This window comes from Equus quagga, chromosome 11, assembly GCF_021613505.1.
Source record: "Equus quagga isolate Etosha38 chromosome 11, UCLA_HA_Equagga_1.0, whole genome shotgun sequence".
Taxonomy (NCBI): Eukaryota; Metazoa; Chordata; class Mammalia; order Perissodactyla; family Equidae; genus Equus; species Equus quagga.
The window spans coordinates 96173628-96184360 of NC_060277.1; the positions used below are offsets into that span (position 1 = coordinate 96173628).

The window sequence follows — 10733 nt, forward strand, 5'->3', positions numbered from 1 at the left end:
CTGACTAGCTGTGTGCTTCTGGGTAAGCCGTGGACTGTCCAGGTACTTCAATTTCCTCATCTGTCAAGTAGCATAACTTGGCTAACAGGCTCTTTGAAAATGTTCATTCCCCAAGTATCCTGCCAGACGCCGAGCTGGGTGTTGGAGGACCATCCCTCAACAAGCCAGGCGGGGCCTCTGCCCTCACAGAGCCTGTGGCCCTGCGGGGCGGACGAGGTGGCCACGACTGCCGGTCGGGTGGGGAGGACAGGCGCGTCCCTGGGAGGGCCCGGCAGTGCGCCTGCGCACTATCTGCGACACTACTCGGACAAGCTTTTTGAGGGACCTCATTTCACAGAATGTGCTTCGTGTCGCGGAGGCAGGGACCGACAGGGAGGACGTCCCTAAAGCCGCCAATGTTAGCCCAGCGCCAGGCCCGGCCTGCCCTCCGCCGTCGGGGGCCCCGGGCTGCGCACGCGCCGCACCCTCGCCCCGCCCTCCGCCTCTCGGCCGTGGGTTGGTGGGCTGGGGTCACGTGGGCGCGCCTCGCCTCGTCCTCGCGGCTGAGGGCCGGCCCGCGGGCTGGTTTCCGGTTCGGTGGGTCCGAGATGACGGAACCGGGCGCCTCTCCGGAGGACCCCTGGGTCAAGGCAAGCCCCGTGGGCGCGCACGCCGGCGAGGGGAGGGCGGGTGGCGCTCGTGCACGTAGGGGGGCCGGAGGACGAGGGAATTCCCTCCAGTCCCTAAAGTCCCCCCTGCTCTCCCGGCCTCGGGGCTGCAGAGAAGACAGCTCTCACCCCGCATGTGCCAAGGTGGGGAGACAACCGAGGCGTGTGCGCGCGAGTGAGGGGCCGGGGGCCGGGGGCCGGGGAAGGGAGGAGGGCGGGCGGACGGGATCACGCTGGGGGGCGGTGCTCCACGGCCTATGCAGTCTGGGCTCTCCGGGGAATCCTTTAACCGCCTGCGCACCCCAGGGGTGTGTGTGTTTGCGTGTATGTGTGTGTGTATGTATATATGTGTAAACGCGCGCGCAGAGTGGACGGAGGCGCGTTCCTGCAGGGGCGGGGGTCTGACGGGCTTCTCCCTTGCTCGGTGCCACAGGTGGAGTATGCCTACAGCGATAACAGCCTGGACCCCGGTGAGTGCCTCCTCCACCGTCTTCAGCTCTGGAGAGACACTCCCACTCCAGACCTATAGATTCGCGTGGCCTTGCCGGCCACACCTGACCACAGTCCTCTGTCCCTGAGCCGAGTTCCTGGCCTGAGACAGCCAGGGAGGAGCTGGAGGACAGGGGCAGGAAGCATCCGAAGGTGACGCTTAGTTCCCTCTGCTCTGGATCAGGGAAGTGATGGAACTAGTGATAGCTGGTCACTCTCTCCCCATTATCACACCCAGATATCACTTTGTGAGCCAGGGGATATCACTGCAGGTCTGTGGAGCAGTGTAGACACTAGGGACAGGAGCATTGTGGCATAGCACTATAGCAAGTGGGTGGCCCAGTATGACTGGCTTTTGGGTTGAAGGGGTGAGGTCAGCATTTAAGAATCAGGAAGCCATTGTGCCCACAGGTGTCTGAGGGCCTAGCAGTGTCCCCCCACCCTACCCCTTAGTGACTGGGGCCTCTCTTTTCCAGGGCTTTTTGTAGAAAGCACCCGCAAGGGGAGTGTAGTGTCCAGAGCTAATAGCATCGGTTCCACCAGTGCTTCTTCCGTCCCCAACACAGGTAGGCAGCAACATTCCCCACCCAGGAAGACTCAGATATGCCATCATTTTAGTATCTTTCCTAGATAGGAAGCTCCAGCCATCCACAGAGGGGTGCTGGAGCCGTAGTGGTAGACACAGGGTCTCACCATCTTTCACCTCATCTAGGATATTAGGTCTTATGCCCATCTGCCATCTCTGGGCACCAGGTTCTTCTTCCTAGCTGGGGGAAGGTGGGCTAGCTGGGCCCCACTGGGCCCCAGGATGACCTCTTCCTGCCCCCAACTCTGAGCATAGATGATGAGGACAGCGATTACCACCAGGAGTCCTACAAGGAATCCTACAAGGACCGGCGGCGGCGAGCGCACACTCAGGCTGAGCAGAAGAGGAGGGACGCCATCAAGGTGATTGGGGAGGCCTGTGCCTCAGCCAGCACAGGAGGGCCCTGCAGTTTTCAGGTTCACTCTGCCCTGACCCCATGAGACAGTCCCAAGCAGCCTTGGGGGCAGCTAGTCTAGTCTCTGGACATGAACACCTCCCTCATTCCAGCCCCCTACCCCTTTGAGTTTGTGAGCATAGAACTTGGTTTGTGGAAGAAAAGGTTTGTGCTAGTCTGCCTTAACCCCTCAGAGATAAGGAACTCATTTCCTCTGCTGTCTCCACAGAGAGGCTATGACGACCTTCAGACCATCGTCCCCACCTGCCAGCAGCAGGACTTCTCCATTGGCTCCCAAAAGCTTAGCAAAGCCATCGTTCTACAGAAGAGTATGGCCGGGGAGAGCACTGGAGGGGTTGGAGCCAGGGGTCTGTGAAGAGGCCAGAGCCTCATCCGCACTTTTGGCGTGGCCCCGGTGGGGTGGTTATCCTGGGAGAGTTGGGGTATGGAGGAAGGGAAAACAAAATCAGCTTTGTCCTTCTGTCGAGACTTCCTCTGTGCCCACCCCCTCTTCCCGCCTCCATCCCAGCCATTGACTACATCCAGTTTTTGCACAAGGAGAAGAAAAAGCAGGAAGAGGAGGTGTCCATACTACGCAAGGAAGTCACGGCCCTAAAGATTATGAAAGTGTAAGGGGGATGCTGAACTGGGGGAACTAGCGCTTCTGAGGGGACTCTGAAACTGACTTCAGCTGGTAACCGCCCCTTGTTCAAAGGCCACGTCAGATAATACAGTATAGATAATACTCTCACTCCCTCACGTGGCCACTGAGGCAGGACTCTGCACTCCAGCCGTCCCTAACACATAGCGGATACGTAGCATTTCTCACCTAGCAGCAGTATCTAGCTGATGTTGACTGCGTCCCCAAAGCTGTCTGGGAATCCCTTTCCTGGGGGCGGGGGGTACGTAGGGTCACCCTATTCTTCCTGGGCTGCTAGAGCTGCTGCAGCACCTTAGCCCTGGCCTGCTCACTTTCAGGAACTATGAGCAGATTGTAAAGGCACACCAGGACAACCCCCATGAGGGGGAGGACCAGGTCTCTGACCAGGTCAAGTTCAACGTGTTTCAAGGCATCATGGACTCCCTGTTCCAGTCCTTCAATGCCTCCATCTCCGTGGCCAGTTTCCAGGAGCTGTCGGCCTGTGTCTTCAGCTGGATTGAGGAGCACTGTAAGCCTCAGGTATGGGGCAGCAGTGGTCACAGGGTCTGGGGTCTTCTTACCCTCAGGCAAAGTGGCCCAAGCCATTATTTGTTCCGAGAGGCAGGGTAGCAACTTTTAGATTTCTTGAGGTTGTTTCTATAACTTTCAATACTCATTTCCCCCTTTGCTTTCTAGCCCAGATTTTCCTCTTAGGGTTCTTGGCCGGAGGGACTGGAGCAGTCACTCCTGTGAGGCCTGGCTCTCGGCCTTGGCTTAGCCCACACGTGGCCGCCTCAGGCACTCCTCAGCTGCCCAGTATGTAAGCCCCCGTCACTTGGAGCAGAAGGACTTGGGGTTTTTGGAAAGATTCCTGGCCTCTTCCCCCCAAGTCCCGGAAGCAGTTTTCCCCAGGGCTTTTTTTTATTATCATTCATAAGGGTGTGGCGTGTTAATGGTATTGCGCTAATAATAAGTCTTCTGCTTTTTTAGGCCTGGTTGCTTTTTCTGAGGCTTGAACTTTATCTGAGATTCTTACTTTCTTTTTTGTTTCTTTCCCAACATTTTTATTGTGAGACACTTTAAATATACTCAACATTGAGAAAATTTCACAATAAACACTCATATACCCACCACCTAAATTCTACCATTAACATTTTCTGTATTTGCTTTATCACATAGCTGTCCCTCCCTCCATCCTGTTTTGGGGGTATTTCAAGGAAAACCGTAAACATCAGTGCTTCCCAGAGGCTTTTTTCACTGTACTCTAAGAGCACACCTGGTCTAGGCAGGTGTCAGAGACTGCTCTGTGCCCTGGCCTGAGCATCGTCTCTCTCTTCTCTGCCAGACCCTACGGGAGATCGTGATTGGTGTCCTGCACCAATTGAAGAACCAGCTTTACTGACTGGCTCTTGGAACCTTCGGAACATCCAACAAGAGGCTCTTGAGTCTCCTAATTGGCCATGGAGCTGCTGGGCTTATAAGATTGGACTGCAACACCGCACACTAGTCAGCTGGTTTCTCCTTAGTGTTTGGTTCCCTAGCTGCTCCCCCCGTCCTGTCAGTGGGGCTGGGGTGTTTATCTTGTGAAAGCTTCTGATTAATTTATTATATTGACCATAGAACTCAAACCTACCCAGTCTTCCCCTGACCCCATAAAAATTCTTGGGATGGACGGGGGTCTGCTCTGGGTACCCCAAAGAGCTCCTGGCCTCTTCCCTTTTTCTAAGCCTCAGATTTCTGTTCATGAGCTACACATATTTGGAAACTACTGTTTGCCTCTGTTTTGGTCTCTTGGGCAACATTTGGCCCAGGTTTGGCCATTTTGGCAATAGTTGGGTGGAAGGGAAGAAGTGAGAGAAATACTCGCACAGCCACGAAGGGCAAAAGGCCGCCTCGTGCCTGGGCTAAGGCTGCCTGCTCGGGCCAAGGTGAGGCCAGGGTTTTCTGGCCAGCTCAGGGCAGGGCTGCCCGGGTCCTGTGCTTGCCTCCTACTCTACCGCCTCTCCTTCCTCTCCTGCCCTGGCTGGTAGAGGGAAGCAACCTCCCCGCCTCCTCCTGCCCTCTGTCCCGAGAGGCAGTAAGCACTGCACAGCAAAGTCATGTGTGACACAGCACTACATATTAAAGATTTTTTATTTTTTAAACACCAACATGCAGTTTTGCTAAATTGACAATTTTGGAAAATTAACCGGGCCTCAAAACTACTCCCAGCCTTTCTGTCAGGTGTATCCGGGTCCACACCTCTGTGCTGCCTGCATTTCTCCCAGGACTTGGGGGTGGGGTGAAGGGGTAGAGAAGATATTCTAAAGGCCTCCTGGGGTCTCAAGCCCAGGAGAGTCCTGGGTGAGGCCTGGGGCTCCTTGAATGCTGTGTTTAGTAGCCTCTCTCTACCCTTGTCCCCCAAGCTCCCTTCTGCCTTCCTCAGGTTTGATATCTGGGAGGTTTGATTATCCAGAGGAAATTAAATATTTTTATATCGAATTATATTACAATAAATAGTGCTAAATGCTTTCCTTGAGCGTTGTTCCAAGTCTAAGTGGTAAGCTCAAGCAACTGAAATGTGGACAATGCAACGAACATGACAATCTACTCTGGCCCACCAGCGCTCACTCCCTCCACCCAACACTCTGGTTTATGCCCCTCTCCCAACGGCTCTGGTCAGAGGTGGAAAGCAGCAGGAGCAACAAAAAAACCCGACCTAAACAAGGCCGCCGGTCCAGGAATCTCTGTTCCCATCACCCAGGCCTGCTAGAGGGCCTCTCAGGGGTCTGGGAGCTTGACGTTGTAATCTTCATCTGTCTCTATGCCGACTTCCTCCTGGGGGGCCGGGAGACAAGTGAATGAGACGTACCTGGACGAAGACCCAAGGGGAGTAAGGATGGGGGGAGAGAACTACTTACAAAGAACTGCTTCTTGCTCTTGGGGTAGCCTTCAAGGATTGCATCAGACAGCTCTGTGGCCTGACAAAAACCAAAACCACCCCTTTTGAGATGGGCAGTACTCAGCACTGCCTGATGGATCCATGATACTGGGCAGCAGTTTCTCAGGTGGCTGCCATTTTCCAGGCCCTGCCTTGGAGCTCCCATACCCTTACCATCCTCTTCCGCTTCCTCCACTCCTTACAGTATTTCTGCCTCTCTCTGTACACCTAGAAAGCGGAAAGAGGTTCCTCTAACCCCTCAGCCCCACAGCAGCCACTGGGGTCAACCCTCAGTCTCACTCTGGCCTTTGCTATCCCTCCCTCCCAGCTCACCTGCTCTTTCTCTTCTGGAGTCACATGGTTAGTGGCTGCTTTGATGTTCTTCAGTCTCTCTGTGTAGCCAGCACATTCCTTCTTTAACTCCTGGATCTCTTTCTGCATCTCCGGTGTGGTCATGGCACTAGTTAACTCCTTCAGCTCTGAAACCACATCTCCCTTAGCTCACTTGCCACCGCCTGAAGAAGGGGTTCCATCTTTCCCAGTGGGTGCCCCCTGAGATAGGAGACCAGGCCTCCACCTTGCTCTGGGGGGTCTACACACAGGGTCCAGAATAAGTCCGATGCTCTGGAAGTGCTCAGGAGAGATTGAGGCTTACAGAATTATCAGTTTATCCTAGTTTTCTTTCCTCCTCCATCTACAGGTAGTGGTAGGATGCAAGGTTGAGCAGACTGTTAGCTATAGCCAGTTAAAGAAGCAGGAATAGGAGTGTGGGAGCAGGATACTGATAATCATGGTAGGGAAAGCAAATGTACATATGTCTGCTTGTATGGGGGACGTGTATATATGTCTTGTGCATTTGTATTCAAAAGCCATCACACATTTCTTCTAATGTAAAGCCTATGGCAGCCCCGCAAAGGGATCTGTACTGCAACAAGGTAACACTGCAGTCAACAAACCATTCACTTAGTAATTCCTGACCACTAGGCTGACCCTGATGCCAGGGGCACCTTCTGGGGGGCTGCCCAGTCCTACCAGCCTCCATGTGGCGACAGCTCTGCTGCAAGCTCTGCACGTTAGCAGTGAGGGCCACGATTTTGGCATCCAGGACTTGGAGGTCAGCATCACTCACCGTGTCAAACTGGTCCTGCCAGAGACAAAAGGAAAAACAAGTGGGCTGATGTGAGGCCCAGGATGGGAACACACATCTGGGAAAGCAACATTCATATCCACTAGAGAACCGAGGACTCCCCAACCCTCCAGAGGGCTTGGGAAAATAGCAGAGGGTACTTTTGAGAAATCATTCAGTTTGGTACTGGTCCCAACAAAAAAGTATAAAAGAAAAGTGGAAACCTGATGCCTGTCCTCAGGGGGCTTCTAGGTTGGCAGGATACTGAATGGGACAGAAATATCTTTCAGTTTAGTGGTAAAACCAGTCACCGGACTGAAAGAATAAAGGAACATTCTTTTCCAGGTGGTGATACCTAAATTATGGGTTTCTACAATAGGAAGAATCTGGACCGGTGAAGAGGCATGGTGGGAGGTATTTTGATAAAGGACTCCAATAGAAGTCTGAGGAGCCCCTGCTGGGAGAGACTGGCTGCTAGAAAAGGACTCTGTCGGGGCTCAGTGGGGGTCTTGTCAGTTGGGGATGGGAAGCAGGGTAGAAAGCATGTGAATGTCGGCCTGGGCAGTTTGGACTCTACGTTAAGGCAAGGTAGACGTTTAGAGCAGGGGCAGCAAACTATAGCCTGCAAGTCAAATCCTGCCAGATGCACGTTTTTTGAAAACAAAAATTTAGTAAAACCGGGCCACATCCATTCGTTTCCATACTGTCCGCTCCACCATGGGGGACGTGAGTAGTTGTGACAGCTGTGTAGCTGTGACAAGAGCCCATCTGCCCTCAAATCATAAAAATATTAATCATCTGGCCCTTTACAGAAAAAATCTGCCAACTTCTCCTTTAGGGGGGTCTTCAACAGAGCAGTAACATAATGACTATTTTAGGAAAGTTAGCCCTGACAGTGGTTTTGTTCAGTTAAATGAGTATATAAAATGCTAGTCCAGGTGAGATACTGAGAGGCTGTTGAGTAAAGGAACATGAATGAGAAATCGGCTCTGCCCTAGAAGAGCTTCCGTTAAGTGAAGGAGACAAGAAAAAGACAACTGTAATACAGCATGCCTCAAAAGAGGCAAGCGCCTGAATTCAGAAGAGGCAATCAGAGCATTCAGGGAAGGTTTCTGGAGACGGTGATGCCTGAGTGAAACCCTGAAGGATGGTAGCTGGGCAAAGGTGCAGAGGAAGAAGGGACTAAAAAACTCCAGGCAGAGGGAGGGCAATGAGTAAAACATCTGAACAGTCCGGTATCGATGGACAGACAACTAGACAGGGGAGGCTGGAGGCAGGCGCGGCCTCTCCCAGGCCCTTTTACCTCTTCCAGGGAGCACGGGCGTTTTAAGTAGGTAAATGGTACGACTAGATTTCATGTCCATAGATCATTCTGGCTGCAATTTAAGGTATGTTTGGGGAAGCCAGGAGACCTGTTAGGAGGATATGGATGAGGAGTGCGTGAACTCGAGCAGTGATGGCATATGGAAAGGAAAGGAGGGATTCAAGGGGAAAATCAGCTGGACTTGATGGCTGACTAGATAGGTGAGGTAACGCAAGTCAAGAATGACTGCAAGTCTCTGGCGTGGGTGAAGAGTGATTCCTTAAGGGAGAAGAATTCGAGAGGAGCCGGCTTAGGGAGAGATAAGGCACTCTACGTTGGCAATACTGATGCTGAAGTGTCTGAAAGGCATCCAAGTGGAGACGTGGGCTGGAGATACTAAGCTGACATTGGGTGTGTCTAGGGAAGGGGATGGAGACACAAGGAAAGTCGTTTGGCAGGTGGTGGTGCTAATCCAGATGATTGGGAATCAGGGCTTCCAAGTGGAAATGGCTCTTCTGCCATTGTGTTTCAAATCTGGAGGTCTCATGCGGTGTGGATGACAGCAAGGGGGATACACACTTTGGTTTGAAGGATGTCTGAGGCCCTGTCATGGCATAAGACAGGAGACTTCCACAGGGTGCCTGAAGTCTCCCAAAGAGCTGACACTAGGGGTCGACTGACCTAACGTCGGGCTCCCACACGGGTGATAATCCGCGCAGATTCCCCTCACCTGGTCCGCAAAATAGATCTTCTGCTTGCCGTACGTCTTCTCTTTGATCTTGCCCTGCTGGGCCAGCTGCTCCAGCGCCTTCACCACCGCCTTGGGGGGGGGGGGGGGGGGGGAGGACACAACCGGAGGCGTGACCCCGGGCTGGGACGGGGGGATTTCAGCGACGGGGGCGCGCCCGACAAGCCTTAGGGAACCCAAGGCTAGAATGGCAGCCTCGAGAGGGCAGGACCCGAAGCGGGTTGGAGGGGTCCCAAGGAGAGGAATCCCAGGAGAGGGTCCTCACCGCCTTGCCCAGTCCGTGTTCCCGCTGCAGGTTCCCGAACACGTCCTGGGCGCTGTAGGGCCGGTTCTGCTCCTGCAGGTACCTCAGGAGAATGCCGGGGGCTACCGGGGGAGGAGGCAGGGCAGGCGTCACTCCGCCGACCCCTCACCCGCTCCCCGACCCCGGGTCTTCCCCGCGCGTACGGCCCCGTCACCTCCCGCTGCAGCTTCTGCCCGGCCTTTGCTCATTGTCTTTCCCGCCGCCAAACTCCGACAGCCGGAGGTTGCGGTTGCTCGCGGCAACGGCTCCTTCCGGCGCCGGGAAGGGCGGGCTTCAGGCAGTGATTGGCGGAAAGGGAAGTCTTCGCGAGGAACGAAGCGACCCTCCCCGGCCGCCGTAGTTCATCTCGGCTCGGAGCTCGAGCGCCGGTCCGATTCCCTGCAGTCCTGGTGTGTGCGGAGGCGGCGGCGCGCTCGCTTCCAACCTCTCCCTTCCTGCCCGTGGAAACGAAGGCTGTCGTAAATCACGCCTTGAAGTTTCGAGACCCAGTTCCAGGGGCAGCTGAGCACTCGTGACAGTGAGCTGGGTCGTGTTCGAACGGGAAGAAACCGCAGAATTAACTTCCGCTGGGCAAGCGACTAGCTCAAGATCCCAGAGCTAGTTACCAACGGGGACGTGTCCTATCCCACGGTCCAGTGCGCTTTCCGTCGGTTAGTCTCATCATTTGTAAAATAGGAACAAGAAATGCAGAAGGGTGGTTGTGAGGCGTTAATAGCCTGCGCAGGCGCCCTGGAAAGAGCATAACGCCACCCTCCTTTGCCCGTTACCGGGCTTCGCACACAGGGGGCGCTCCACGCACGCTATGGTTTGAACACCAAGGAAGGGGAAGGTTGGGAGGGGGCTACTCTTAAGCCACAAAGCTTGTAGAAAAGTTTCCTGTTGGCCGAGTCACTCTTATGGCAACACCTGGCAGGTGCTTTCCACTTCTGGCCACAGTGGCCAATGGGACAAAGCCTGAAATAAGTATTTCTAGTTTCTGAGGTCAGCTGAAGGCCAAAGAGCAGCTGTCCCTACAGCTCAAACCATCCGGGAGGGGCATGGTGCTTTTTAAAGCCCTTTGTTACCGAAAACGTCTTTAGCCTTTGAAACATGTACTTGTCTTCACACGTTTAGGGGACACTATTAAGAACTAGAAATGATGGGGGGCCGGCCCAGTGATTAAGTTCCTGCGCTCCACTTTGGCGACCCTGCAGTTTGCTGGTTCAGATCCTGGTTGGGGACCAACACACTGCTCATCAAGCCATGCTGTGGCTGCATCCCACATAGCAGACCTGGAAGAACTTACAACTAGGATATACAACTATGTGCTGGGGCTTTGGGGAGAAAAAAGAAGAAAGGAGGAAGATTGGCAACAGATGTTAGCTCAAGGCCAATCTTCCTCACACACACACACAAAAAGAATTAGAAATGATGGAACTGCAAACTAGATGCTAGCCAAAAGTGCCACTTATGCTTATGCCTGGGCTCTCCTGGGGAAGGGAAGTGGCCTCACACCCTAAGGAAAAATAGGGATGGGCAGTGGTCCCTCACACCTGGACTTCCTCTTCTGAGACTGTCACCTCCTCAAATTAATTTA

At 53.9% G+C, this 10733-nt stretch overlaps 2 protein-coding genes across 8 annotated transcripts; one reads left to right on the plus strand and one right to left on the minus strand.

Moving 5' to 3' along the window:
* The first annotated feature begins 243 nt into the window (after positions 1–243).
* On the plus strand, positions 244–7493 carry MLX (MAX dimerization protein MLX). 6 transcript variants are annotated; one of them, XM_046675422.1, is made up of 8 exons: positions 247–791; positions 1081–1117; positions 1613–1702; positions 1978–2084; positions 2346–2445; positions 2646–2745; positions 3095–3296; positions 4102–5267. In XM_046675422.1, exons 1-8 carry the CDS (start codon positions 339–341, stop codon positions 4156–4158), a joined length of 1146 nt encoding a protein of 381 aa, XP_046531378.1. In that variant the 5' UTR covers positions 247–338; the 3' UTR covers positions 4159–5267. The 6 variants fall into 6 exon arrangements, with proteins under 6 accessions (XP_046531383.1, XP_046531378.1, XP_046531379.1 ...); XM_046675423.1 differs by lacking the exon at positions 4102–5267 and adding an exon at positions 7148–7493 and having other exon boundaries at positions 252–629; XM_046675425.1 differs by lacking the exon at positions 4102–5267 and adding an exon at positions 3453–4060 and having other exon boundaries at positions 259–629.
* Positions 4872–10360, minus strand: PSMC3IP (PSMC3 interacting protein). 2 transcript variants are annotated; one of them, XM_046675429.1, is made up of 8 exons: positions 9312–10356; positions 9119–9219; positions 8836–8925; positions 6709–6820; positions 6010–6155; positions 5851–5904; positions 5657–5716; positions 4872–5573 (listed from the first exon to the last, which is right to left on the minus strand). In XM_046675429.1, exons 1-8 carry the CDS (start codon positions 9343–9345, stop codon positions 5517–5519), a joined length of 654 nt encoding a protein of 217 aa, XP_046531385.1. In that variant the 5' UTR covers positions 9346–10356; the 3' UTR covers positions 4872–5516. The 2 variants fall into 2 exon arrangements, with proteins under 2 accessions (XP_046531385.1, XP_046531386.1); XM_046675430.1 differs by lacking the exon at positions 5851–5904 and having other exon boundaries at positions 9312–10360.
* Between the last annotated feature and the right edge of the window lie 373 nt (positions 10361–10733).